Source organism: Tauraco erythrolophus, chromosome 1 (genome assembly GCF_009769465.1).
Source record: "Tauraco erythrolophus isolate bTauEry1 chromosome 1, bTauEry1.pri, whole genome shotgun sequence".
In the NCBI taxonomy this organism is placed as follows: Eukaryota; Metazoa; Chordata; class Aves; order Musophagiformes; family Musophagidae; genus Tauraco; species Tauraco erythrolophus.
The window spans coordinates 48,942,671-48,967,170 of record NC_141465.1 but is presented as its reverse complement, the minus strand read 5'-3'; the positions used below and the strand labels follow the sequence as shown (position 1 = coordinate 48,967,170).

The following is a 24,500-nucleotide window of genomic DNA, read 5'->3' as shown; positions in this document are numbered from 1 at the left end:
TTTCTGAAAAAAACAGCAATTGTTCAGAGGGCAGGTAAACTTACATGCCTGGGTGCAGGGAAACAGCTGCTTGTTAGGTGCTGCACTACAAGCAGCCTGACTGAAGAGGAGTAAGAAACAGTATCCAAAGACAAGGCATCAACCTTTCTACTGACGATCGTGGAAAGTTCCTCTTCTTAACGGATCAACTGCCCCCATTATACATAACTAGAGTTGTTTCATTCATCAGGCTGGTTTAGAAAGGCACTATGCTCCTGAACTGAAGCCATGTATTTAAAACGGCACATATGTGTAGCTGAAGGAATAGGCATACTCTTCTCTATTACAACCCTCTTTCCTACTGGTATTAACTGCATTCATTCTACAAGGTTAAACCAAGAACTTTGGAGAAGTTAAATGGAGTAACTTTTCCCCAGGTGTCAAGAATCTCCAGTGCTTTCATTCAAAACCTCTACGCATCCACAGGAAAGAAGGAAAAAAGAACTTCTGGGCTCAAACTGTATCTATCGATCTCAAATAATATTCTTCCAGAATGGCACTCTGGTTGCATTGCTTTTCTTATGTTTCTTATGTTTCTAAAACAACACAACAGCACAGAAATCTACTCTTATAATCTATGTGATGTCTTAATGGTTATGTCAACTGCTGCTGTATCTGTTTATACCTCTACAAGCAAATCAAGTTTCATACTGTAGTGAAATCATACTTTTCACCTCACCTTTCAAACAGAAGATCTGAAAGTTGTTAACAAGTTGGGTTGACAAGTTTTTTAGAAGCTTCTAAGAGAAAGCATACCTATCTTCACTGCACCTCTGTCTTCTCATCTATAAGTGCTACTGATGACACCAAACCAGAAATAGGTTTACAGCCATAAGATGGGAAACCAGCAGTAACCAGTTTCTGCTTACGTTTCATTTCTTACATTAAGAACATTATTTCTTGCATTTTCTAAAAATTACAAAAGATAACAGGATAACAGAGGAGGAGGTGTTGCTGCTGCAGGCTGATTTTTTTTTTCAGGGGAGCAGGGTAAGATAAATGTTGGTCATTATTTTTCTTTCATTTTAAAAGAACTATTTTCAGACCAACATGAAAAACGTGTTTCTTTAAAGACTTCCACACCTAGAAGTTTAAGGTATGACAAATATGGCACAAGAATGCAGATTTAAATGTACAGGTTAATCACAGCAAAGATATCACACTTATATTACCCGCAGCAGTTAGTCAAAGTTACCTCTGACTATTCATCATATAGCAAGGAATTCCTCGGTACAGTTCCCCATTTAATAAACTTCCTTGATGAGACTAAGCCCAAGAACTATTTCTTAGCTTGGGGAGACACATAATGTTGTCACCCATATTGTTCAGGGAAGGCAAAAAAAATTCTGCACGCTATTTCTAAGCATAGGAAAGCTACATCTTGTTCATGAGTACTCTTCATGCTCACAAACGAGTCAGGACAAACTGATCAGACATCCTCCACTACGTGTTGATCTGAGATGAGAATTGCACGCAATGTGAACTTGCAGTTTTGCTACAGCTCTGGAGTGCTGTTTTTCCTGTCTCAGAGGAGAATGCTGCAAGACGGCCGTTAAGCCGCCCCCTGTGCCCCCTTTCCCAAACCACAACCGATTTGCTCAGCGCCCGAGAAGACGTTCAGACCGTCCTGCGCCGAGGCTTCGCCGGCAGCCCGGGCTGAGCACTTCCCAGGTCGGTTAACAGCGAGCGCCTTCTCGTGGGCTGCTCTGATTTACCGAAGAGGAAAAAAAGGCAAGTCGGCCTCCCCCAGGGCTCGGTTCTGACGAAGGTCTACTAAAAGGAGCACGCACAGCATCAAGCGGGAAGATGTTGCATCCATACACACTCGTAGTTAGGGGGCATATGAGGGGACATTTATAGAATGGGCACGTGATGGTGTATCTCATCATTAAGAAAGCTGTCAGATGTTCTCGTTTAATATTAAGGGACTATTTAAAAAAACAAACAAACAAACAAACAAACAAAAAAACCCCACAAAAACTAATTCAAACTTATTATTCTGCTCGTTCTTATGTCAAAAGAACCGGAAAAGAAGAAAAAGCCACAAATCACTTAACCTGAATTAGTTTGCTTACCTCTTTTTCAATTAAGTAACGGTTTAGTGAAACATTAGTGTCATTGAATTTGCCGAGGCAAAATGGTGAAATCGACTTCATGAAAGCAGTACTCAATCAATTAGTTCAGAAGCTTTGTTTCTTACCAAGTGGAGGCTGGAGCATGCCCCCTTTCTTTTCACAAGTCCCAATGGGCTGTATGTCCGAGGAATCCACAAGCCTCCAAAAATCATTTTTGTTGTCACTTCCATCCAGCCGCAACCTTAGCCTGGCACCAGTAATTCCAATGACTGTAGCTATACAAACTGAGGTAACGTTACGAGGATCATGGGCTTCCAGTTTCATACCAACTTTGAAATCGTTCGTAGGTGGAATTCTAGACTACAATAAAAGGTAAAAGATTTTTTCTTATTGTTGTTAGTATAGCTAAATTTACCAGCCAGTTCAATACACAGTTTTCATTTGTCCAAACATATCATATAACTGGTAGATATAAAGAAGCCTTTGAACTTTAAGCGTTGAGCAGAGTGAGAAAAGGAGGTTGGATAACCTCCCAACAGTTGCCATTTCCCATACTTGATGTTTCTACTGCATAAACACGGCTGCTTTCTAAAAAGAAAAGCACTGCTAAGAAGGGCAACAGGGAATCATGATGAAAATATGAACACAAAGATGGGGGAGGAGTGATTAATACTTGAAGGGAGAACAAGGACACCGGCAAACATGACATTCAATTCTTAAAAAAAAAAAAACAACACAAGATTTATTTGCTTTCAATTTCAAAAAATAGTTATTATAAAAATGTCTTGGAAATTCAGATAAAATTTGGCCCTACTGCATTAGGCACTACAAAAGCTCTATGCAAGAAAGAGTTTCTGCATCAAGAAAGCTTACAATACAAAGAAAGAAGACAGAAAAAGGAATTAGTGTTAACTGCATTTTACAGAAAAAACAGACAGTCCTAAAGTCACATAAAACTTCTCCTAAGACAGAAATTGCAGCTTGTGCTTATTCATAGAGAACTGAATACATTCATACACATACAATGAAATGCCAATTTAATTAGCAGACATCAGATTTTTTTTAAAAAAGACACTGGGCATAGCAAAAAATGCGACAAAAGCAACTTGGTCTTTGAGCTGAGCTTTCTGTCAGAAGGTAAAAGATGAGCAAGAAAGGAGGAGAATATTTTTTACTATGTACCAACATGCTACTGGCAGAGATCGACTGGATCACAGTCTGATTACTTGCCTACTGTAGTGCTGTAGGCAATAACATCATCTAATGATGTTAAAAAACTTTGTATTAACACTAACTGGGATTGAATGCCTCACCTAATTGTGTGGAAAGATTATTGCAGAATCTTGCTATTCTGTTTAAAGGTCTCCTCGTTTCCAGTCTAAATTTATTCATGGAAATTTTTGCCAATGCTATCATTTAACTTAAATTCTTTTTGCACCTTTGCAAATAATAACAAAATCTACAGTAGGGCAACTCGATCCTTTCTCAGTACTCTTTCAACACGTTGAATAAGCCAAGCACTGAAGCTTCTCCTAGGAGAGGATGACTATTGTCCTATCACCCTGGAAGCCCACTTCTGCAACTCTTCCAGTACAAAGCTGCTCTTGAACACAGACGCCGGGAACTGTATGCAGCCATCCCCATGACATTTAAACCCAGTCACTATCCCATATAGACTAACACAATCTGAATCCTAATACCTGAGACAGGTAGAAAAAACAACACCATGGGCGTTCACACTCACAAGATTTGTATGTCCCTTCTCCTGCTCGCCTGACCAGGCCAGGTAGGGATCCCATAGTAAGAAGATAAGGATGCATTCTTGCTCTACCTGCTATGGTGTGCAGGTGCACTATTTGCAACACACCCTAGAACAACAGCAGGGGCTCTGGAGGAGCCTGAGCCCAAAAAACAAAGAGGCGAGCAATATTCAGTGAACACTGAGCATAGCATCTGTCAGTGCTGCATTTAGACAGCAGGCTGTCTAAAAGGGGAGCCTGAGCATATTAAATTTAAAGGGCAACTCAATTTCAGGATACTGCTTGTCAAGCTGTTATTTTCTACAACCATGAAAGGCAGCTAAAATTGAGAAGTTGGGGAGTTTGTTTATTTTTTTGCAGAAATGGTGAGCTTGTTTAAATATCAACAACTCAAGGCATTCTACTGAAAAAGTAACTCCTCCATGCCAGTCCTTACTGGCAGCAAAATAACAAAACCAGTTCAGTAATAGCCTTGTTTTAAGCTCTGTTCAAACCACAAAGGGCTGAGCTTTTTTACTCAAAATTTTCAACTGCTTGGAAAAAAGTTTCAAGGTGAGAGAAAGGGATGTGGAATGCATCAAAATTTTAAGTAGTAACAAAAAACAACTTAGAGCAACAGATAAAATACCTTCTAAATTAAGATAAATACTTCAATCAATTTCCATTAGCTGTCTGTGCCTGTATCTTAATTTATGGTAGAGGCTTTAATGTATTGCTCCCCAGGTCATTTTTAATTACTACAAAATTTAAACTCGTAAAATTCCCACAAGTCACAAATTCTGGATATAATTGTCAAATTAAGCTTCTCTCTGCTATTTTGTTTTCTGGCTGGCCACAGCGGTGCATTTCTTTGCATTACATAGAGTGATAATGACACGTACAATTCATGTATAACCCAATACAAGTCAAATTAGTCCTACACAGAGTTCAAGCAATTTAGTTTCCAAAATCTGCAAGCATTATGTAGTAAGAGGAGCTAGCTCTGCGCTAATTAACACTGCATATCACTTTCTGCTTAAAAGTCAACTCTTAGAAAAACTCAAAAGTCTGCATACGCAAATTGTTTTGAAATTTGCTGCTCATAGAAATTAAAGCTCTCCTTTCCAACTCACACACTCCTTAGCAATCCAGGCTACTTGGATTTATCCGTCTCAGTCAATGCATGTCACTTAAGCGCCTTTAAGGTGTTACTCAGTTGTTCAGTTCGGACCTCTTGAGCATAGTAGGGAAGAGGAAGATGAAACGAGGAAAGGCTTCTATGCAGCTTTCTGCAGTAGCTACATCTCTCAGGAGCGTATGCTCTGGTCATGGCGGTCTGTGAGGACGGCACTCACCTCAGAATGACCAAGGGATATGCTACTGCACTCTGCCTCTACCCAAGCAGAGTTTGGGGTCTCTGCCCTGAGATAGTATCCACTATGAAAAATATATATTTGTAGAATTAATTTCTGAAGCTCCACTCAAACAGAGCTATGGACACTGCTATTTTTAGCCATCTCTCATCAAAAGCAGCATGCGAGGACTCTTTGTCCTTTATCCTCATCTCCAAAAGGCAAGCTGAGATTCAGAGCCTGGTACAAGGAAACGCTACCATCTGCATTTCCTTCTCCCTATTCTCCATTCCTGCAAGAGCTTCAGATTCACTGAGTGACAGTTCCTCTCCTCAGACTATTCCGTTGGTGTTGCTTTTTGTCTGGTCTCCACTGGAGGCCAGTATCGTTTAGAGTACCACCACGAACCCTTGAAGATACCTTTCTGAACACGCCCAACCCACTCAACTAGACATGCACCATTTATCTCACCTATTACAGTTCTATCAACCTAAACTACCCAATTCCTTCTGCATCTATCTTCCTAACGCTGTAAAAGGCATACAAATCAAAACTCATCTTACACAACTTTATGCAGCTAAGATTGCTATGCTCAAATTGGGAGAATACTGGCCCCAGCTCCCTCTACAGAGAATCACAGAATCATAGAATGGTTAGGGCTAGAAGGGACCTTCAAAGGTCATCCAGTCCAACCCCCCTGCAAGGAACAGGGATATCTCCAACTAGATCAGGTTGCTCAGGGCCTCGTCCAACCTGGCCTGCGGTGGTTGACTCGGTCTCCAGAGGGCTGAATAACTGGAGTCACTAGCTCACACGAGATGTTACACTGCATCTGCAAATACATACCAAATCATCAGGCAGGGGGAATCAAACTTGCACTATTTTGTATTTTACATTGTGCCCTACATTAAACACCCTTCATTATAAATCCAGTATTTCCTTTATATTCCCCTATATTCAACTTGATTTTTTTTAAACTTCAATATCTGTTACTCCTTAAGAAAAAGCACCCTGCTCAGCAAGAGAGAAAATGAAACAGATTTAACAGATCCAGAAAACAAGTGGTGAACCAACTCTACTACACACACACACATCTTGTAGCTAGCCAGAATTGAAAGGATATTTTCAGAAATTGGGCAGGAGAAAGGCTCCTCTGACAGTCAGCCAAATTTTAATTCTCACTAAAACCATGGTACCTCTAAGATTACTGAAAAAAAGTAGAAAATATTTTTGAACTCCGATAAGACTATCTGTTCTCATTAACCAGTCTTTTTTTAAAGGAAAACAGAGTCCAAAGCTACGATTTTAATGAAACTCTCAAAGTTTGGCTTGGGGCAGAAACTAAGAATGAAAAACTAGTAGCTAGCATCTGCCAAAACGGTAAGCTACTGATAACCAGAGATCGAAAGAAGTCAAATGGGAAGTATGCAAGCAATCTAAACATAGAAGTTACTCTAGATCACTCTGTAACATGCATATATACACACACATGTGCAAAATAGCATCTGGCATACCTGTCTGAAACAATGCAGAGGGGCAGCTACTGATTCAGTCTCTTTCAGATAATCATCCCAATTAAACTGTTCTGGAAGACATAAGATAAAAAAAGACCATACAGACAGTTTTTAAAGGGAACTTAAATTACAAGGGGGATTGGGGAGAGAAAGGGACAGAAAAAAACAACTATCTTGTAGAATACCTTTTTTTTTTTTTTTCAAGAACAGGATTACTCTCAAATGGAAACTCCACCTTTGAAAAACATACAACCTTGAAGGAGCTTTAAGAGTACCGTTCATTCATAAGGGCGATCACACAATAGGCAAAATCAAGATAACCCTTCCCCAAATTCTTTTATTTTTTGTGGTTCACATACAAAGACACCAGTCAGGATATCCAGATTCAATTCTCTGCTTAAGGACCTGCCAAGCATCCCTGTACATATCACGTTAGCATGTCTGTATCTTAGCTCCCCTAGCAGCAGGACTCATAGAATAACCTCATAGGAGTAGAGACGATATATGTTGAAAAATACAGACATGCAGATTGTGTTGAAATGTATGTTGAGAATACTATCCCCAGGCCACTAAAAAGCAAAAGGATTACCACAGCCTTTTAACTGCGTCTTTGTCTCTTCTCATCTGAAGTCTGATATAGATTTCTCTTTGTAGGGTAAATATTATGGCAATGTTCAGCAACAGAACCATGGTGTTTTTTCCAGTGTTAACATCGGCATTGTTTATGTGCATGGGTGACTGTATTCTGCATTTGATTTAATCAGTGTTACCAGTTTTGTATGAATGGAACAGTATGAAGCACTAACATAAAAGATATAAGCAAGTATTACGTAAATCAATGTAAAGCACAAGAGAAAAACTACAATGGCACAGCTAACGTTTTTGTTCCTAAATTATCAAAGTGAGCTCTTTTGCTTATTTTTCTTGTTTGGGCAGCTGGCATCTTTCTGATGTTCCTGAAGAGTAAATCACCCACGAACCCCAAAACGATGCAGTGATGCCACCCAGTGGCTCAGCAACGGCCATTCACACAATCTGTAGCGAAATCCTTGGTGATGATGGAGAGATTGCATCGGCTTGACCAGTAACCCTTCCAAAAAGGCCACTGGGCAAGTTAAACACATCTCTGAAATTTTCAGGAGAGAGGAGAAGCAAAGAAACAACCAGAAAACAGCAGCATTGTCCAGCACTCGCACACTGCTTCTCTGAAGGATGCGTGGCGGCTCAAACCCAGAGTCTGACTGCATTAGCACAGCATTTAGTCAAAAATATACAGTGCCTCAAGCAGAAAAGAACTACTCCTTTGGCCTGAGATCCTCTTTTTTTTGGCATAACAGACTCAATAGCGTACAAGTGATTTGTCCTTGGCACTGCAGAGGCCATGTGGTTGCTAGCTATGTAACAAGTCAGTAAAATCTCAAAAGCTGTTAGTTTGGAGGTCTGGACTGTATGTAAGCTGGTAACAAAGACATTTCCATACAACATCTTGGAATTCCACCTATTTTGAAATGAAAATTTTATTCACATATTTATACAGTTACATCGATTTTGTATTACTCACAAACGGCAGGGTACATTAAGCATATGTTAGATACTTGTATTTCAGGAAGGGATGCTCAGGAAACAGCTCTTCAGAGCTTTCTCCAGAAAGCAGCCTCCAGATCCATTATTGTTTTCATTGACAGGCCAAGGAGGCTGCAAAAATTAAATATGATGAACCGCTAGCAGTTTCACCTTACAAAGATTCTTCTTTGAGTCTAATAATAGAATTGCCACTACAGGTTGACTTGTGGTTTGTTTTTTTTAAAAAAAAAAAAAAAGTTGTGTGGTTTTTTTTTAAATCAGTTTACCTCAGTAACTTTAAAGTACTCAATTCAATAAAATTAAACCTAGCAAAAAGAAAATGCTAGTTATATCCCAAATGTCTCATATCTAACATGATATAAAAGCTGTAATCATGAATCAGAGCCTCACTAGGTTAAGGACCATACAAATGCAGATACTTCAAGAGATAGCACCTTTCACCAGGAGAAATGACTGTTCACCTCCTCTGAAAACATTATCTCCATATACCAGCATTTCCCTAATGAGCTCAATTGTTATAACAGGACTGTAAATTTGGTGAGATGACCCAAAAGTACAGAGGGAAACAAACAGGTTTGCTTTCCAGAGAGCATTTACTAGAAAAACACATAAGGTAACACAAGCAGCCAGCTGCATGTAAAGCTGAGAGGAAAACAACATTGCCTGGCTCTTTGCTTTAAATCCTGGCTATTAAAACCTCTTTCATCAAGCAGAAATGACCTGAAGTTTAAATTTATTGCAGCATGTCTCCACTTGTGAAGACATGCTGCAATAAATTAAAGCCAAGCTCTCAGAGATGGTGCTAATTACCATTTAATTACTGCAGTTGTAGAAATGGGACATGAATGTATGTTTGCAACATGTAAGATGCACGTCTGGGAAGATAATCACATGGAAAAAAAAAAATCTCTACGCGCAAAGCTGCTCTGTATTCTCAGTGCACACGGGTAAGGCAGCAGTTGTTTTCTATGTATTTTTGAGCCTAAGGCCCCCGAAAACATGCAACTTCTGAGAAACAGAGATCCTTACCAAAATTAGCTCACACTAAATGATTTGACGTGCCTTTCTCTTCCCACTCAGACCTGCAGGCTGAACTAAACAGCTTAAGAAAAAGCCATTATGCAACAAGCACAACTTTACCAACCCACAAGCAAAGTGAAAACTAGAGAGAAAGGAACTTCTGCGCTGAAGAACAAACCAGCATATACTGGAAACAGGGGAAAAAACCCACACCAGAAGGTAACTAGGACCTTTTGTAAAAAAAAAAAAAAGAATAGTTTGTAACCAACACAGGAGTGAGACTCTAAAACAGTGATCCAAGACAATCAGCATGGGCAAACGGCCTGACTAATTTAAAAATGGAGGAAATAAGTTTATGCCATAGTTGCTTGCATTACTGGCAATGACCCATGGGTCAATGGTCCTTGTCTTCTCTCCAATGCTGTATCAATACCCTACTGCTTCTTGTCAAACCTGCCCATCACAAAGTAGCTCAAGCTTAAAAGGGACCCCAGGAGGTCTCCAGTTCAGCCTCCTGCTCCTCCAGGGTTCCATCACCCTCAATGTGAAGATTTCTTTCCTTCCATCAAGCAGGAATTTCTCATGCTCCAGTCAGTGTTTGCTGTTTCTCATCCTTCTACCGTGCCTCTGAGAGGAGCCTGGCTCTGTCCTCTCTACAGCCGCCTGTCAGGTAACTGAAGACAGCATGATGATCTCCCAGAAGCATTCTCTTCTTCTGGCTGAAGAAACCATTTTTCTGGTTTCAGCTTCCCGCTTCTATCTTGCACTCCATCTCCTTCGTTTTTCCGGTGGACTGCCTGCCGGCTTGCTCCAGTACAGCAGCGTCTTCCTCGTACTGGGGCGCTCAAAACCGAATGCAGCACTCCAGATGCGGTCTCAGGAACACCCGAAAGCAGCAAATTCCTGCTGCCTGCAGTCTTGCCGACGGGACTCGGGATGCAGCCGACCTCTTCCACCACAAGAGCGCGCTGCGGGCCCGCGCGCAGCTCCCTGCGGCAGCCGGCTGCCCGCCGCCGCCCCGCAGGGCTCGGGGCTCTCCGTTCGCCCTGGAATCTCGCGGGGTCCCCGTCAGCCCGCTTCTCTAGCGGGGGGGAGGCCCATCTGAAGAGCGGCTCTGCCTTCCAGCCTCGCGGCTACTCCTCCCGGTTAGATGATGCCCACAATCTCCGATGACCCCCATCGGTCAGTAAGGCATAAAGCAGCATCGGCCCTAGAACTGACCTCCGAGAAATGCCACTAGCTACCAGCTGCCAGGCGGGCTTCGCACTGCTGGTCAAAATCCTTTGTGTCTGGCAATCCAGCCAATTTTCCATCCACCTATCCAAACGACATCTCACCAGTTTGGCCAAAAGGATGCTACAGAAACTGTACAAAAAGCCTTGCTTAAGTTGAGACGAACAACATCCACCGCTCGCTCCTTGTTTCCAGAATCAGTTACCACTAAAGGCAATGTCATACACGTTCACACTTGGCAAATCCATCTAGCTACTCCTAACCCCATCTTTGCTCTTTATTTGCTTGGAATCGGCAGCCAGGAGGATATTCTCTATAGTCTTCCTGAAGACTGAGGTCAGGCAGGCCAGCCTGCAATTCCCCAAGTGCTCCCTTCTTGTCCTTCTTGACACCAGGCATACTCTTTGCCTCTTTCCAGACATCACAAAACTTCCCCAATCACTATGACCTCTCCAAAATGAGAGAGAAGCCTCACACTGCTATCAGTCAACTACCTCAGCACCCTTGGAGGTGTTCCATCTGCTCCCATGAATATGTGAATACCCAGTTCATTGAAATGCTCCGTCCTCTACTGTACATCACACTTCAGTTTAGTTTAAGTCAAATTTTTACAGAACTTAAATTGAAGATTGAAACTATTGATTTATATGTTACTTGTATATAGGTAGAGTTTAAGGTTCTGGTTTATTTAGGCTAGTTTAATACAGTATCACTGTAGTCTCAACACTGTTTAAGCAGATGGAGCAACTTGTGTCTTCTCTCATCCCTAGGTTCCCTTGGCATGCATCTGAGGCTTTTGACATAGAGATGTATCTTTTCTAGTCTTCATGTCACCATCTGTCTTGGTCAAATATGAGTTTTCTTTTTAATTTTGGTTTACATACTCTTGTAAACATAATAGTTTTAGCGTAAGGTATTTCATATCCTGCTTTATACTTTCTACCTCCTTCCACACATTGCAATCACTGAATTAGACTTTTTCTCCTCATTCTGCCTTTCCCTACCTACTTTAGTCTACTTCTTCACCTGAAATCAGGACATCCTCTCACACCTCTGTATCTCCCCTCCTCTTCAACTTTTCCTATCATGCATCCCCCTGAAAACTGTAGGGATTTCCTGGATGTTAGCCCAAGGCATTGTAAGACATCTTCCTTCATCCAGCACCAAGAGGCTCTTTCTTCCTCCTTGCTACCAACAAGTAACAACACAGAATAAAAATTATCATCTCATCTATAGAAAAATCAGAAATCTTGCATGATCTCGAGCAAGGCACTCCTCTCTAGATGTCTGACAGAGAGAGCTGAGTACAGATTTCATGAGTAAATTCATTGCTCAGACACTAGACTAACAGCGTAGTCCCGAAGCAAAGAACACAGATGACAAAATATGTCTTGCCGGCTTAGCACTACTTCTCTATAAAGTTTTTTAACACCTTGCTTGCTACTGCAGAAGGAGGCCAGCAACTCATGAAATATGGTTATCTTATCCACATATGAGAAGCACTTTACTGGTGGGGGCTGTCTTATGTGGCTCCATCTGTTATGTCAGACAACATTATTTTAAAACACAGACATGCTATCTCAGTCCAGTTTGACTGGAGCTCCTCTTAGACTGCAGAAGAGGGAAAACAAGACAAATACACTTCCTCTCCTGTCTCAAATTAACAAGGAAGAATAACAAAGATGACAGCTAGGATCTCAAGAAATGGAAGAATTAAGTCTGGCAAATTTAACAGACGAAAGCTGTACTATGGGTGGTGGGAACAAGGTATTGTATCTTTTATACAAAGTCATCAACTCAACTACCCAGCTACCGTGTTAGTATCCCAGCATGTTTGCTCAGTGACTACAGTACTTGTAAGGAACTCCTCCTCTGGCACTCAAGAAAATCTCTGAACCAGATCATCTATTAAGAGTTCAGAGGCATGGAAACATAAGCAGAGTGAGAGTTTAAATAACCCAGTGATATTTTATGGAGAATTAACTAAGGACTTCTGAAGAGATCTTCTACTTTAGTCAACAGTACTCATGACATTTCTTACTGCCCCGAATTGAAGCATCCAACATGAACATATGAAGCGTACATAAAGATGATGCTGCCCTCTCACTGCACCTCACAAAGGCTAAATTGCCAGCAAATCCATGTATATGCTGCACTATGGCACTTCTTGAGGATAGCAGAGGCTCTCTATGAGACAGTAGAGGTTTGAGAAGAAGCTGGATCATTTCTGGAGACTGTGTAGTTTCCTCAGTTTGTTATAAACACAAAAACGATTTTAAAACAAATTAAGTTTAAAGCAATCCTAAAAACTCAGGCTATTAAACTGAAAAGCCCTAAAGCCCTTCTTTAGCACCAGCTAGCACATTAAGGAAAGAGAAGATAACTGGGGCAGAAAAGGTATGAAACTAGGAAATACATGGTTAGAAGAACAGACAAATCAGTAAGTGATCTAAAAAAACCTAATGTTTACACAGTGTCTTTAATTATATATACAAAGAGTACTTGTCTTAGCTAGTAAAACTATCAAGCTCAAGTCAAGCAGTTTCAACCATCATTTTCTATACCAAAACATACATTTCCAACAGAGTTAAATGAAAGCAATGGTATGTTTTTAACTACCCACCAGTAACAGCCAAAGAGGTTGCAAAAAAGCCTCAGGAGATAGTACAATCCAAATACACACTTTTTCTTTTAGGGTACCTTAACTAATACCCTGACAGCTGCAATACCTACCACTTTTTAAAGATGAGTTGTTTGCCTGCTGATTCTTTCCATCTTTCTCTTTTTTAATATTCTTTGAATCTAAAAGACAAGATTCCATTACATAATAAATGTCATATTCACATCATAATGATGTCCAGCATAACACAGAATGCTTTCAAACAGTACAGAATGTCTTGTTCCAAAGACTGACTTTGTTTTATTCATTTCAATGCATAATCAAAAAGGTATTTGTACTATAAATTTAATCACTGCACTATTTTTCTTTCAAAATATATTGAAAAATACAGCATGAAAAAGCAGAGCTTTTGACTACTTTATATCACATTATCAGAATAAATCTAGTTGCAGAAAATGTAGTATTAGCTTCACAAAGAGCAACTCTGCCCTAATTTTTAACAGCTTTACTCAACCTACATGCAATTTGAGATTCTCAAGATCACCTGGTATCTTTTGAAATCTTGTCTAGAACACTATGAACTGAGAAACAAGGGAAAAAAATCTTAAAGCCTATTTCTGATTAAAGATTCCATTCTATATTCAAATTCTTGAATACTCAAATTCAAGCAGCTATCTCAGTGCACGTTTCAGGTTTGTTTTGTTTTGTTTTGTTTAAAAAAAAAAGTAATTCAGAAGAATCTACCTTCTCTACTGTTCATTTCCACACACATACAGAAAGGAGTTTGTTGTATTTCATTTTTGCCAGATTTCAGTCATATGAAAGACACAGAGGTGGACTGGGAGGCTAGAATGGAGAAGACAGAAGGAGCCAGTTCCACCTGCTCCTTTCAGTCTCTAAAATATGTTGTTTTGGTCACTTGCTTTTGACAATAGCGGACTGGAATTCAAGCACAATTCAAGTATGACACTGAGACGGCAAATGAAATGCAAGTACACTTTCAGATTTAGAAAGGTTATCAAGCTCTGCACACCTGAATAACTCTCTTGGTTTGCAAATGCCTCAGCACCAGGAATGGAGCCACTCCTCCGGGAAGGTGCCTCAGCTCACAGCTTTGGCCATCCTAGTTAGCCTGAACAGGTGAAGGGATGGTTCACTTGTACTTTTCAAAAGATTGTATTGGTAGCTGATTATCCACTGGCACTTCAGTCTTTAGCTACTGATTGGCTTTCATTTGAAATAAAAACACTTCTAACCTAGAATAAGAGGCATTTGGTGATCAGAAACACTTGAGAGACAATGAGTTGTTCCGCAGCAAAGATTAAGCCCTAATAGTGTTTCTCTTCTAAGTTTTCTGTAAGTAAGGCTTTGCTTGAAACAGAGAGTATCAACCAGCAATGTTTCATGTTCATCATTTCTGCCCCACTTCTTTCATTATTTATCAAGGAACTGCCATGCACAGCAAGAGCTGAATCACGACAATCTTCTGCCATCAAACCCAAAATCCCTCATCAGTCAGCGAGGAGGGGATAAGCCATCCACCCGGCTCGGCGTGGGGTAGGATGTGGTGCTCCTTTGGCCAGGGCATAGCACAGGCCAGGTACACATCAGGTGCAGCCAAGTAGAGTCTCACCAGCCAAGGCCACCCCATCGCACCGGCCAGGAGCAACCAGGGGGGCACTGGAAGCAGCCTCAGCCCTGGGCACCCACCTGAGGCTGAGGCCAGGCTGGGACATGGGCCCATGGGAGGGCCTGGCCCGACAAGGCACATGGCCAGGCAGGGCAGGGCTGCGGAGAGCTGGAGACCAGCCCTGATGCAGCCTCACTGGGACACCTTTACTTAGTCTTCTTTCTTGACTTACATGCTCATTCTTTTGGAAAAAAATTTGCTTTGCAACATTTTCTACATCACTGAAAGCACTTGACAGGCTCCCAAAGAAAAATCCTCACGGGGTCAACTTCAGAAGGATCTGCTGAAATCCTTCTGGATGGTGCCTACAGAGCTCTAACCTCAGTACCTCCTCAGGGATAGGGCTTTAACCCACACAAGTGGACATCCTACATCCTGACAACTACCAGTGGAAACCCTGAGAGAGGGCAGCAGTAAAACTAGTTTAGTAACAATGCCAAGACACAAGGATAACATTCACCTTCTCCCACCTACACATCAAAGTACATTCCATCAAGTCTGTTTGGGATTGAACTGAATTCAGCTAGTTTTCTACTGGGCGGTGGCAATCACTAGCAGACCCTTTTGTCATGTTATACAAGCTCAGTTAGTCAGGCTTTCCCAAAAACAGTCATGGGACTGTCACAGACATCAGGCTGGCAGCTTGCAGAGTAGGTAACTTCTCAGTCCGCTTATTTCCAAAGAGGAAATCCAACAGAGTCCCACATAGAGACTTATTGAAGAAGAGAACTAATAACTGCTTCCTGTGAACACTCAAAGCTTGAAAGGACAAAGTCATGAAAGAACATCTACCCAACAGTGCCAGATTTCAAACAAGATGACAGCCTTTCATGATAAGAGACATCATGAACAGGTGAAAGAACATGAAAAACTGCAGCCTGGATACCAGATGAGTTCTCGCTGACAACCACCACCCAAATTATTTATTTCCTGCACTAGTTAGGTTTACTGTCTATGTCAAAAATATTGTAGTAAATACGGAGGCTGAAATGCAGCACTCTCAGCAACACACTTTTCTTATCATGAGCCATTAGAAAACAATGAGAACAAGAAGAGATGAAGACATTAATGAGAAGAAATGGATTCCTCAATAGCCATTTAAATACCTATTTCATTTGAGGTGGAGGCATCTTCATTCATAATACACCCAAAGCACCGTCAATATCACTTGTTTTTGATGGCAAGAAATCGATTCTTTAAAATGCCTAACTAAAACTCACTCAGCACACGCAGAAGCATGCAAAAAATAACTCTGAATAAAATAAAGATTATTTTCAAAAGCTCCCTTTGTTTTTATGCATTCCAGCCCTCAATGTTGGGAAGCCTGCTACAAAGTTGGAGTGTTTTGTCTAAGCAGATCAAAAGCTACCAGCAGTAAGAATCACTATACTGTTTTCACATGAGATACCCTGTATCTACTACCATCTCAGAAGAGTTTCCTCCAGTCTATACTTCACAGTTGCTATGATGCCTTGTTCTGGTGTGCTTCTTCCAGTATCAGTAGTCAGGGTGGATAAGAATTATTGTTTATTTTTAAAAGCAACGCTAAAGAAAATCAGGTTAAAATCCAATTTTCTAAACATGAAATACATGCACGGAGTTGTGGGGTTTTTTAATATGCACCTATCTACATTTGAGATTTTGATATCCTAAATTCTAGTAATTTTAGTTTCCAACGATCACTGAAAACAAAATTAAGACATGGAAGACTATTACGTCAAATCACCAGGCTGAGAAAGATGACTCCTTCAGCCCATGACCCTCAGTTTGGTTAAACTTTGAGGACAAACCTCAAAAATGAGGTTACGAAAGAGGGAAATACTTTTGCAGGTACAAAGAGTATTTTCTTTTCATCTCCTTCACCTAGCCATGTTCAATGACTATTTCTCTCAAAGCTGACAAGTGATTGAAAATGGGAACTTCATTTTTATGTCAGAGACAGAAGAGACTTCTTAGTTCTAGAGTAATGAAGCTCACAGTGACCAAAAAAACCCAAGTCAGTTGAATTCATTATCTACGTTCCTCTCTTCATAAAGCCTATTTTTAAATAGACAAATTTGACTTTACTTTCCATTGTAAAACACAGTATGTTCTAGATCGTTTTGTCAAAACATAAAGGAAAATGAAATGTTGCTACTGTGGACTTAATCACACGCTACTCAGCTTTTTTTTTTAAAAAAAAAAAAGCAAAGAACTGGGTATCATTTTCAAAGAAAGTGTTAAAAATATACTAATACATATAAGTATATAGAGAGCTTATATATTCACTACATAAATATACATATACACATTTAGCCTATTTTCAAAATTCCATGAAAGATTGTTTTCTTCTAGGTAGCAAGATTAAAATACAGCATATACTAAAATTACAAAAGCATCATATTATATTGTTCACCAACTAACATTTTTCTACAGCACACTTCATAAACTGAAGTAGTAGATACAAAACAAGATTAGATTATCTAACATAATGCTTTCTGCTTACCGATTCAAAACTCCATGTGTTTACCTTACTCTCACCCTATCTGCAACCACAAAATTCTTCTGCTGATAAGATTACTCAACAGAAGAGAGGCAAGAACAACCACATCTATCATGCAAGAAATTAGAGACAAGGAAGAAACCAGACAAAGCTATCTTGACTGGCTTGTGTATTTTTTTTTTTTTTTGATCACATTCAATCACAAAAGGCACCTTAGAATTTAAGGTCTGGTAAAGATAATCCTGGAGACCAATGTGTAATTCCTCTTATAAACTACCAAGCTGAACTCCAGCTTCTTGTCCAAGATGCTCTAAAAATCCACACCACTTCTTTCTGGGAAGAGTTAAACTTTCAACAAACACAATGATTGCTTTGTCTATATGCTGGACAAGCATCACCTCTGCCAACAGTATTAGTTTTTACCACAGATGGTGTGCTACATGAGGAGGCACAATGTATCATCTTTTAAGACTCGCTATTTGCTTGCTGTCCAATGTGAGGAAAAAGCAATCAGTAGTCATGCTTTGAGATTTCTGCAGCTATTTCTTAGCCACCTTAAAGCCACCTCAAACTGTTGGGTGTTCAAAACACGGCAGGAGACCACTTTCTCAAAGAAACCCCTTGTCTCTTCCTTATGGATGTCACATATTCAGGTGACAGAAACATTTGCTCTGCCCATACCATGCAGTTTTTCACCTTCAGATGAAGTTTACTAAGAGAAGCCCAAGACTTACCATTGCTCAAGAAGGGGCCTTCTTCACTTCCTACCACACAGGGTTGTGAGCACCTTTTAACTACCCTTCACCAAGCCTCAATGCACACAGTTGAAGATATCAAGACAGAGCGAGCATGAAATGTCTCCTTTCCCTTCTTTTTGTGCTTCCCTACTGGGATTCTTATCTTATCTGCCCGGAACAGGGTGTCTCTTTTAGTACATTTAGACAACAGCCATGCAGAAAACCTACAAGAAAAGGGGACAGACTTCCTCCATAAACTCTTGGTGCAACAATTAAATGGATGACTCCTGCCATTACAGAAAATCTACTACAGCAAAAGACAATTATTTACCAAGGGCGCGCACAAGCACATAAAGCAGCTTGGGCTGAAGGTAGAAAGCTCAAGAGAAGCACAAAAGTGTTAGCAGCATTTTATGGGGGAAGACTACCCATCTGAAAGCTTTGAAAAGCAGCAGCAACCTGGTTTCAGACAGTGGGTCTTTCTCTCTTTACATTCTCTTTGTTTCACCAACCCTAACACTTGTTATTTTTTAAGTTTCACTCTTTATTTTAGCACTTAACTGACAATTAACTTCTGCAGACGTGACACAGTAGAAATCACACCTTTGTAGTACACTGTCCATTTGTGGATAAATTTCTTTAAAAATGTTCATTTTATCTTCAAGAGATTGTGGAAGACAGCTGCTAATGCTATTCGTTGTGGTAAAATCTGTAGTATCCTCCTGCTAAATTATGTGCGCTACGTTTTATTTAATATCACATCTAGACACATTCTTACATTTGAGAGCAGCACAATGGCTTCAAGGCAGTCACGGGACAAAATTGCTTTGGTTGAACTTGTATAGAACTCCAGGATAAGCTGAATTTAGCATGCTTACTCTAAAACAATGTGAAGTTTGAACTTACCTATGTTCAATACATACTGTAACCTCCCCTGTTTAATCCAACAGCACAGTAATTGACAAGTAATAACCTACCACCTTTGAAAAGAGAATTTAACAGGTTCCCTATTTTCCTTCCCCTTGGATAAAAGCTACCAGGCCTTACCTTTAGCTGCTGTTCTCCCCATGGTAACACTTCTGTGATCTTCCCTCTCACAATAAAAAGGCTGAAGTTGAAAGACCAGTTAATTCTTCCTTTCAGCACAACAGTTTCCTGTGGAGTAGTAATACAACAAGTTAGGGGGAGGTTGTTGTTCGGGTTTGGGTTTTCTTTTTCTTTTTTTCTGGAGAGGATTTTTTTTTGTTTTGTATCGATGTATAATTATCTTGCTGGTCTAAAGTTGCAAGCGTTTAACAAGCTATCTGTAGAATAACAGTGTTTAAACAATGGCTGTATCGAAGTAGCAAGGGTACAGAAGAACCCAAACATTTATCCCATGGCTTTAGACAGATCATTGTATAATGATTTGCATTTTCTGTGGATTTCTAATACAAAGATAGACATAAAAAATGTTTTAGTCCTTTTTCCCCCCACAACAAATATTACTGAAAAACAGAAGAAGTACTTTTATACATAACCCACTTGTCATGCCTCACTTGCACAGAATTAGAAATCTGCAATTTAAACACCTTTGGGTAAAACACACTACCTTGCACAACTACAGTGGAAGAGGCAACAAAACACTGATTTACGAAATCTACACAAAGGCCCAAGAGCTCACTGATACCTCTGTCCACTACTGCTTGTAACAGTGGGGAGATAATCGTTAAGGGAACCCTAACTGCAGATCAGAGCTGTGAACCATATTCTTGTGGGGTTTAGAAACTAGAAAGACCAAATTAGTTAAGCCATTGTAACATAGCAAAAACGAGCTTTATTTTGTGTGTGTGTGCTACTGTGATTTTCTACTCCAGCATCTAGTTTTTGGAACCTTGTGTTCAATTCAAGTCGAACTCATTTGAACCTTTTTAGCCTCGAAGTAACAAAGCCAGCAAGTTTATTATCCTCTTCCATTCACTGTTCAAGTAATAATGGGTAAAAATACATCCAAATTTCTGAATTATCTTCTTTGATGACTACTTTTCAAGGAATTCCCACAAAGTTAAAGTTAACTTTATCACAGGTTCAAGATTTAAATTTTTTTAAAAATTTAAGTATGCGCACACTTTTTCCAAGATTAATTTTGCCAAAGGTAACATTTTTAGAAGCTACACCTTTCCAGTGTTACATAAAAGAAATAATAGTTGAAAAGCAAGTTCTCTACTTGGAATTTCTTGAATCTTATACTCACATGCTAAAAAAAATAATCACATATACATATCACATAGAACAAGAGAGGTGTCATATAGCCGAGTATTTTCCATCAACTGTCACAATTCAGCGAAATTTTTAGGAACTTGCACACTATGATGGATGGCATGATGAAAACTTTATACAGTGCAAGTCTCATGGCTAAAACTAACTAAATTTAGTTTTAAAAATGCTAATGACTGAAGAATTCATTTAGTGTGTGTGTTCTGTGTGTGAACATGCTAGACAGTTATTAGAAAAAACTCTCAAGATTGAGACTTGAAAGCAGTTACAAACCAAACCGAATGCTAACATAAAATAAGCAGATTTTGCTATGCAATAGCATTCATAGCATAAGTAATCATCAGGATTAAGAACCTAAATCCTTTTAAGCCATCAAATAAATTTTCAATACTTGATACTCTCGTAGACTCCCAAAAAAATTCAAAGCTTTTCTGCTGCGAGTAATAAATTGTGAAAGGTGATGCAGAGTCAAAGTAACTGTTTTTACAGATTACTTTAAAACAGTGCATGGTTTTTATCTTTTTGTTCCAAGTACCAGATTGCACTTGGTGCAGTAATAAAGATTCCAACCCCACAGTGATAGTCATCAAGTTTAGCACAACTGGAGCATCTGTCAGAACATAAAAAGGATTCCAGCTTTTCATTAGCTTGTGTTGTACCAGATAGGCTATTTTACAGCATGCCCACCAGCCTGTTAAAAATATAAGACAACTGAAAGTTCTGAAAGCACTGTTTGAAACGGGGCAAACACAACTGCAGGAATACAATACATCACTATTTCGAAGAGATGCTACTTAAAAGCCTGTTACACCTACAGTCTTCAATTTAGAGCCGCTATTAAATCAGCTTGTAGATAGTGCTGTTTGTCACAGAAAACATTCACAAATGGTATTTCTGAGCCTCTAGCTAACAACCACTACATGCTACTGAATTTGAGCAAAATGAAAACCAGTTACCTCCAAAACAGAGCGGGGTCAGTCTGAAACAAAGTGCGACTTCTTTTGCAGGGGCAGACCTAGGAACAGCTTTCCATTGCCTTGCGTAATTAAGCAGCAAACCGTAAGCAAGGCAGTTATGTCCTTTGCTAACCAAGACAGAGTCCTCTTACGTTGCACTCACCATCACCAGCCTGGCTCAACCCACAGCACACCCGCCACAGAAGAGAAGAAAACCACCAGCAAATACAGGGGAGAAACCTCCAGGGACGTTCTGGAAAAATTACACAGAAAGGACGGAACTCAAGGCATTCTTGTATGTGCACAAACAAGCCAAGTCAGTGATACAGAAAGCTAGGGTTAAGAGATTAATCCAGCAGCTTCTAGAAATAAAGGGGAAAAAAATGAAACAAAACAAGGTCAGAAAAATATGACCAAACAAAGAAATGCAATGGCAAGGCTGAAGTGTAATGGCTTTAGGATGCACAAAGCAGCAGAATAAAAGCCAAAGTTAAAAAAACAAGTTAAGCATAGCGATTGTCAGTCACAGACAGAAAACGACCAAAACCCATTGAAATAGAAGAATCCATATTGTACACCAAAGAGAAACTGTTTGCTGTAAATTAAGGAAACTAAAATTAAAAAAAAAATAATAATCCATGAACCTAGGATAACATTGGATTTGTCATCAAAATATCTTCAATTTAAAGAGCCATGGAGGATCTCTGCACTCATGAACTGTATTATTTACACCACTTGCATCTCAATTCATTCTGTAAACCGAGTTTCATTCTTTTGCTGATTAGGCTTCCTTACATCAGTTACTGTTTTAAAAATCAGAAAGTGTTCATCTGCCTTTAATTCCTTACTGAAGTTTTTATTGTTAATCCCCAAATCACTTCTACTAGCCACCTCCCACTGTGCAAGTCCTTTGTCAGAAGCAGTATATTAGTAGACAAGCCTAAGCCTTTGCCCTCTCTGCGTCGCTACTCCATATTACTAGGCGTCAGAAAACAGGATGGAAAACATTTTTCCTGTCTAACTTCACTCTTCTCACTTTGAAGGAATTACTCAAAGGACATGTATTTCAAAGCAGCTAGTATTCTACAGAAAATGTCGAAATCATTCTCTGTTGTGCCTGCTACACATCTCCATTATCCTTCTCACTTTAAGTCAGGCACTCTAGTAAGCCGAATGTCCTGAAAAAAATCCTGCATATTCAGGGCTTCCAAGAGCAAGTTTAACTTGACAGCATGCCCGCTCACAAAAATACACAGCACAGAACTAAGAAGATAAATACAACATTTAAAAGAAGCCTAAGCAACCAGTAGATTGTGGGCTTAGTACCCACCAAAAATACAAAGGTTTTTGTGTCAATGACTCTGCATCTCAAGCTCAGAGGTAAGATACAGACACCAAGTTTAGAGCCAGTTGGCTTTCTGACCCTACTACTGGTATCAATGCATTAACACAGACCTCATTGCTGCCGTCCTCAGGGGAGGAAGGGACAGTCGCCAATGGGCAGCCTCTGCTGGATAAGGATCGAGGCTATTCTTTTATACAGATATACAGCGCAGAAGAGGAATCTCACAAAACATCCACTTTCAAGCATCGATCAAGTTCTTAATTTTAGCTTGAAATACAGGCAGGCATTTTTCAGGCTCAATCTGAACAAGCAGTTATACTTGTCCCTCTCCTCCTTCATTCTTCTTCTTCTACAAATGCTTCCAGATCAAATTTCCATATGTGAAGGAGGAAGACAATTATGCACAATTTGAAAAGCAAAACCAGTTATAGACAGAGAATAGGCGCAAAATAAGCAAAGAAATACTCCCCTCCAACTCTTTCATATGTATCCTACATTTGCTTTCACCACCAGCATTCGCGTGCTGCTAGCTGTAGAAATATAAGAGCCACCAGTTACAACTGCTGGCCAGTATCATCACGCTCCCATCATGGTTACCGTCCCTCACCTCCTTCTGCCCGCTTGTTACAGCCACTGCACAGAGTCAAGAAAAGGACCTGAGCAGCCTCCTCCATGGACTGGCACACAGCGTGGCAGCCGCTGTTCCACTCCGGCTTCCACGCGTGGGTAACGTATACCTTCAGGCACCAGCCACTTCCCAAACCAGTGCAACTTCTTTGCAAAGTGAACTGCATTCCTTCAAAGTTATCCTTCATGAATGTGGAATACCTTTTCTAAAAGCTAATCATCTATTCATCTGTTATCTCTTAAATATAAACCATACTTCATACCATTTTGACAAGTCTTTAAGGGGCTGAAAAGAGGCAAATAAAGAGAGTAAGACTTAAAAGGAGTATTTCTATAACATGCAATACTTCCAAATTTCCAATACTTAAAAATTTACTTTCCAGCAAGTTACCCAGTGCGTAGACTCATTTAGTACAAGTCAAGACACAACGGCATACACTTCCTTATTTCTGTAATAGAGATATCAGTTTATACCTTTTAGAGCATACTATGGCATCATTATAGAAAAGGAAGAACCCAAAGGCTGAAAGAAAAAACCAAAACTTACACTTTAACAAATGTAACAGAAGATTATAAAATGTAACACAAGCTTTGTAGTTGTAAAATCAGTATAATTTAGCATTATACATATATGATTTCAAAACAAAACCTTAAGATTAGGTTTTCTTTCATTTATGCACACAAATATATAATCAGTCAGTGTTCTGACAAGAAATTTGATCCAAGTTGGAATCTTTCAGTTCACACCCTTGTAAAAAAAAAAAAAAAAAAAGTGAGACTCTTTCAATGAAAGGAAATTAAATTTCCACGTTTTCATACAACAGAGCTCCTAATGAACTGACATATCCAAATACTTTCTCTTCTAGCTGATAAAAACAGAGCTAGGAGAGATAGGTTTTTGTCAAATTTAAGGACTTGTAAAAGAGCAAATATTAGCTACCCATATGTATTACTACAACAACTAAGTTTGAATATTTCTTCAGCTGTTAAAGAAAGAGAGTGGGTACTTAGTGCTTTACAAATATCATTTTGTAACTTCATTTGCCTTAACATCAAGAAGAAATTTTCTGCACTTGCAAAATTCCACGGAAAGTCACCAACAGTGCACTGCTCACTATTTATGAAGTGATTAGCATAAACAAACTTTTAAGCTGTCAGCAGTAAAATACTGCCTGTAAATGTTCTGCCCTCTCTCCAGGTAAGTTTACGATCTGCTTCAGAATATGAGCAA

The 24,500-nt window shown here is 39.7% G+C and overlaps 1 protein-coding gene across 1 annotated transcript in view; it reads right to left on the bottom strand.

Moving 5' to 3' along the window:
• The window catches only part of SCML2 (Scm polycomb group protein like 2), a 52,609-nt gene extending 39,256 nt beyond the window's left edge, over positions 1-13,353 (bottom strand). The window contains exons 1-3 of the mRNA XM_086609152.1: positions 13,290-13,353; positions 6,720-6,790; positions 2,240-2,474 (exon numbers count right to left, since the gene is read on the bottom strand). Of these exons, the coding sequence (XP_086465278.1) occupies positions 2,240-2,438 (199 nt within the window). The 5' untranslated portion in view covers positions 2,439-2,474; positions 6,720-6,790; positions 13,290-13,353. The remainder of the gene's footprint in view (positions 1-2,239; positions 2,475-6,719; positions 6,791-13,289) is intronic.
• Between the last annotated feature and the right edge of the window lie 11,147 nt (positions 13,354-24,500).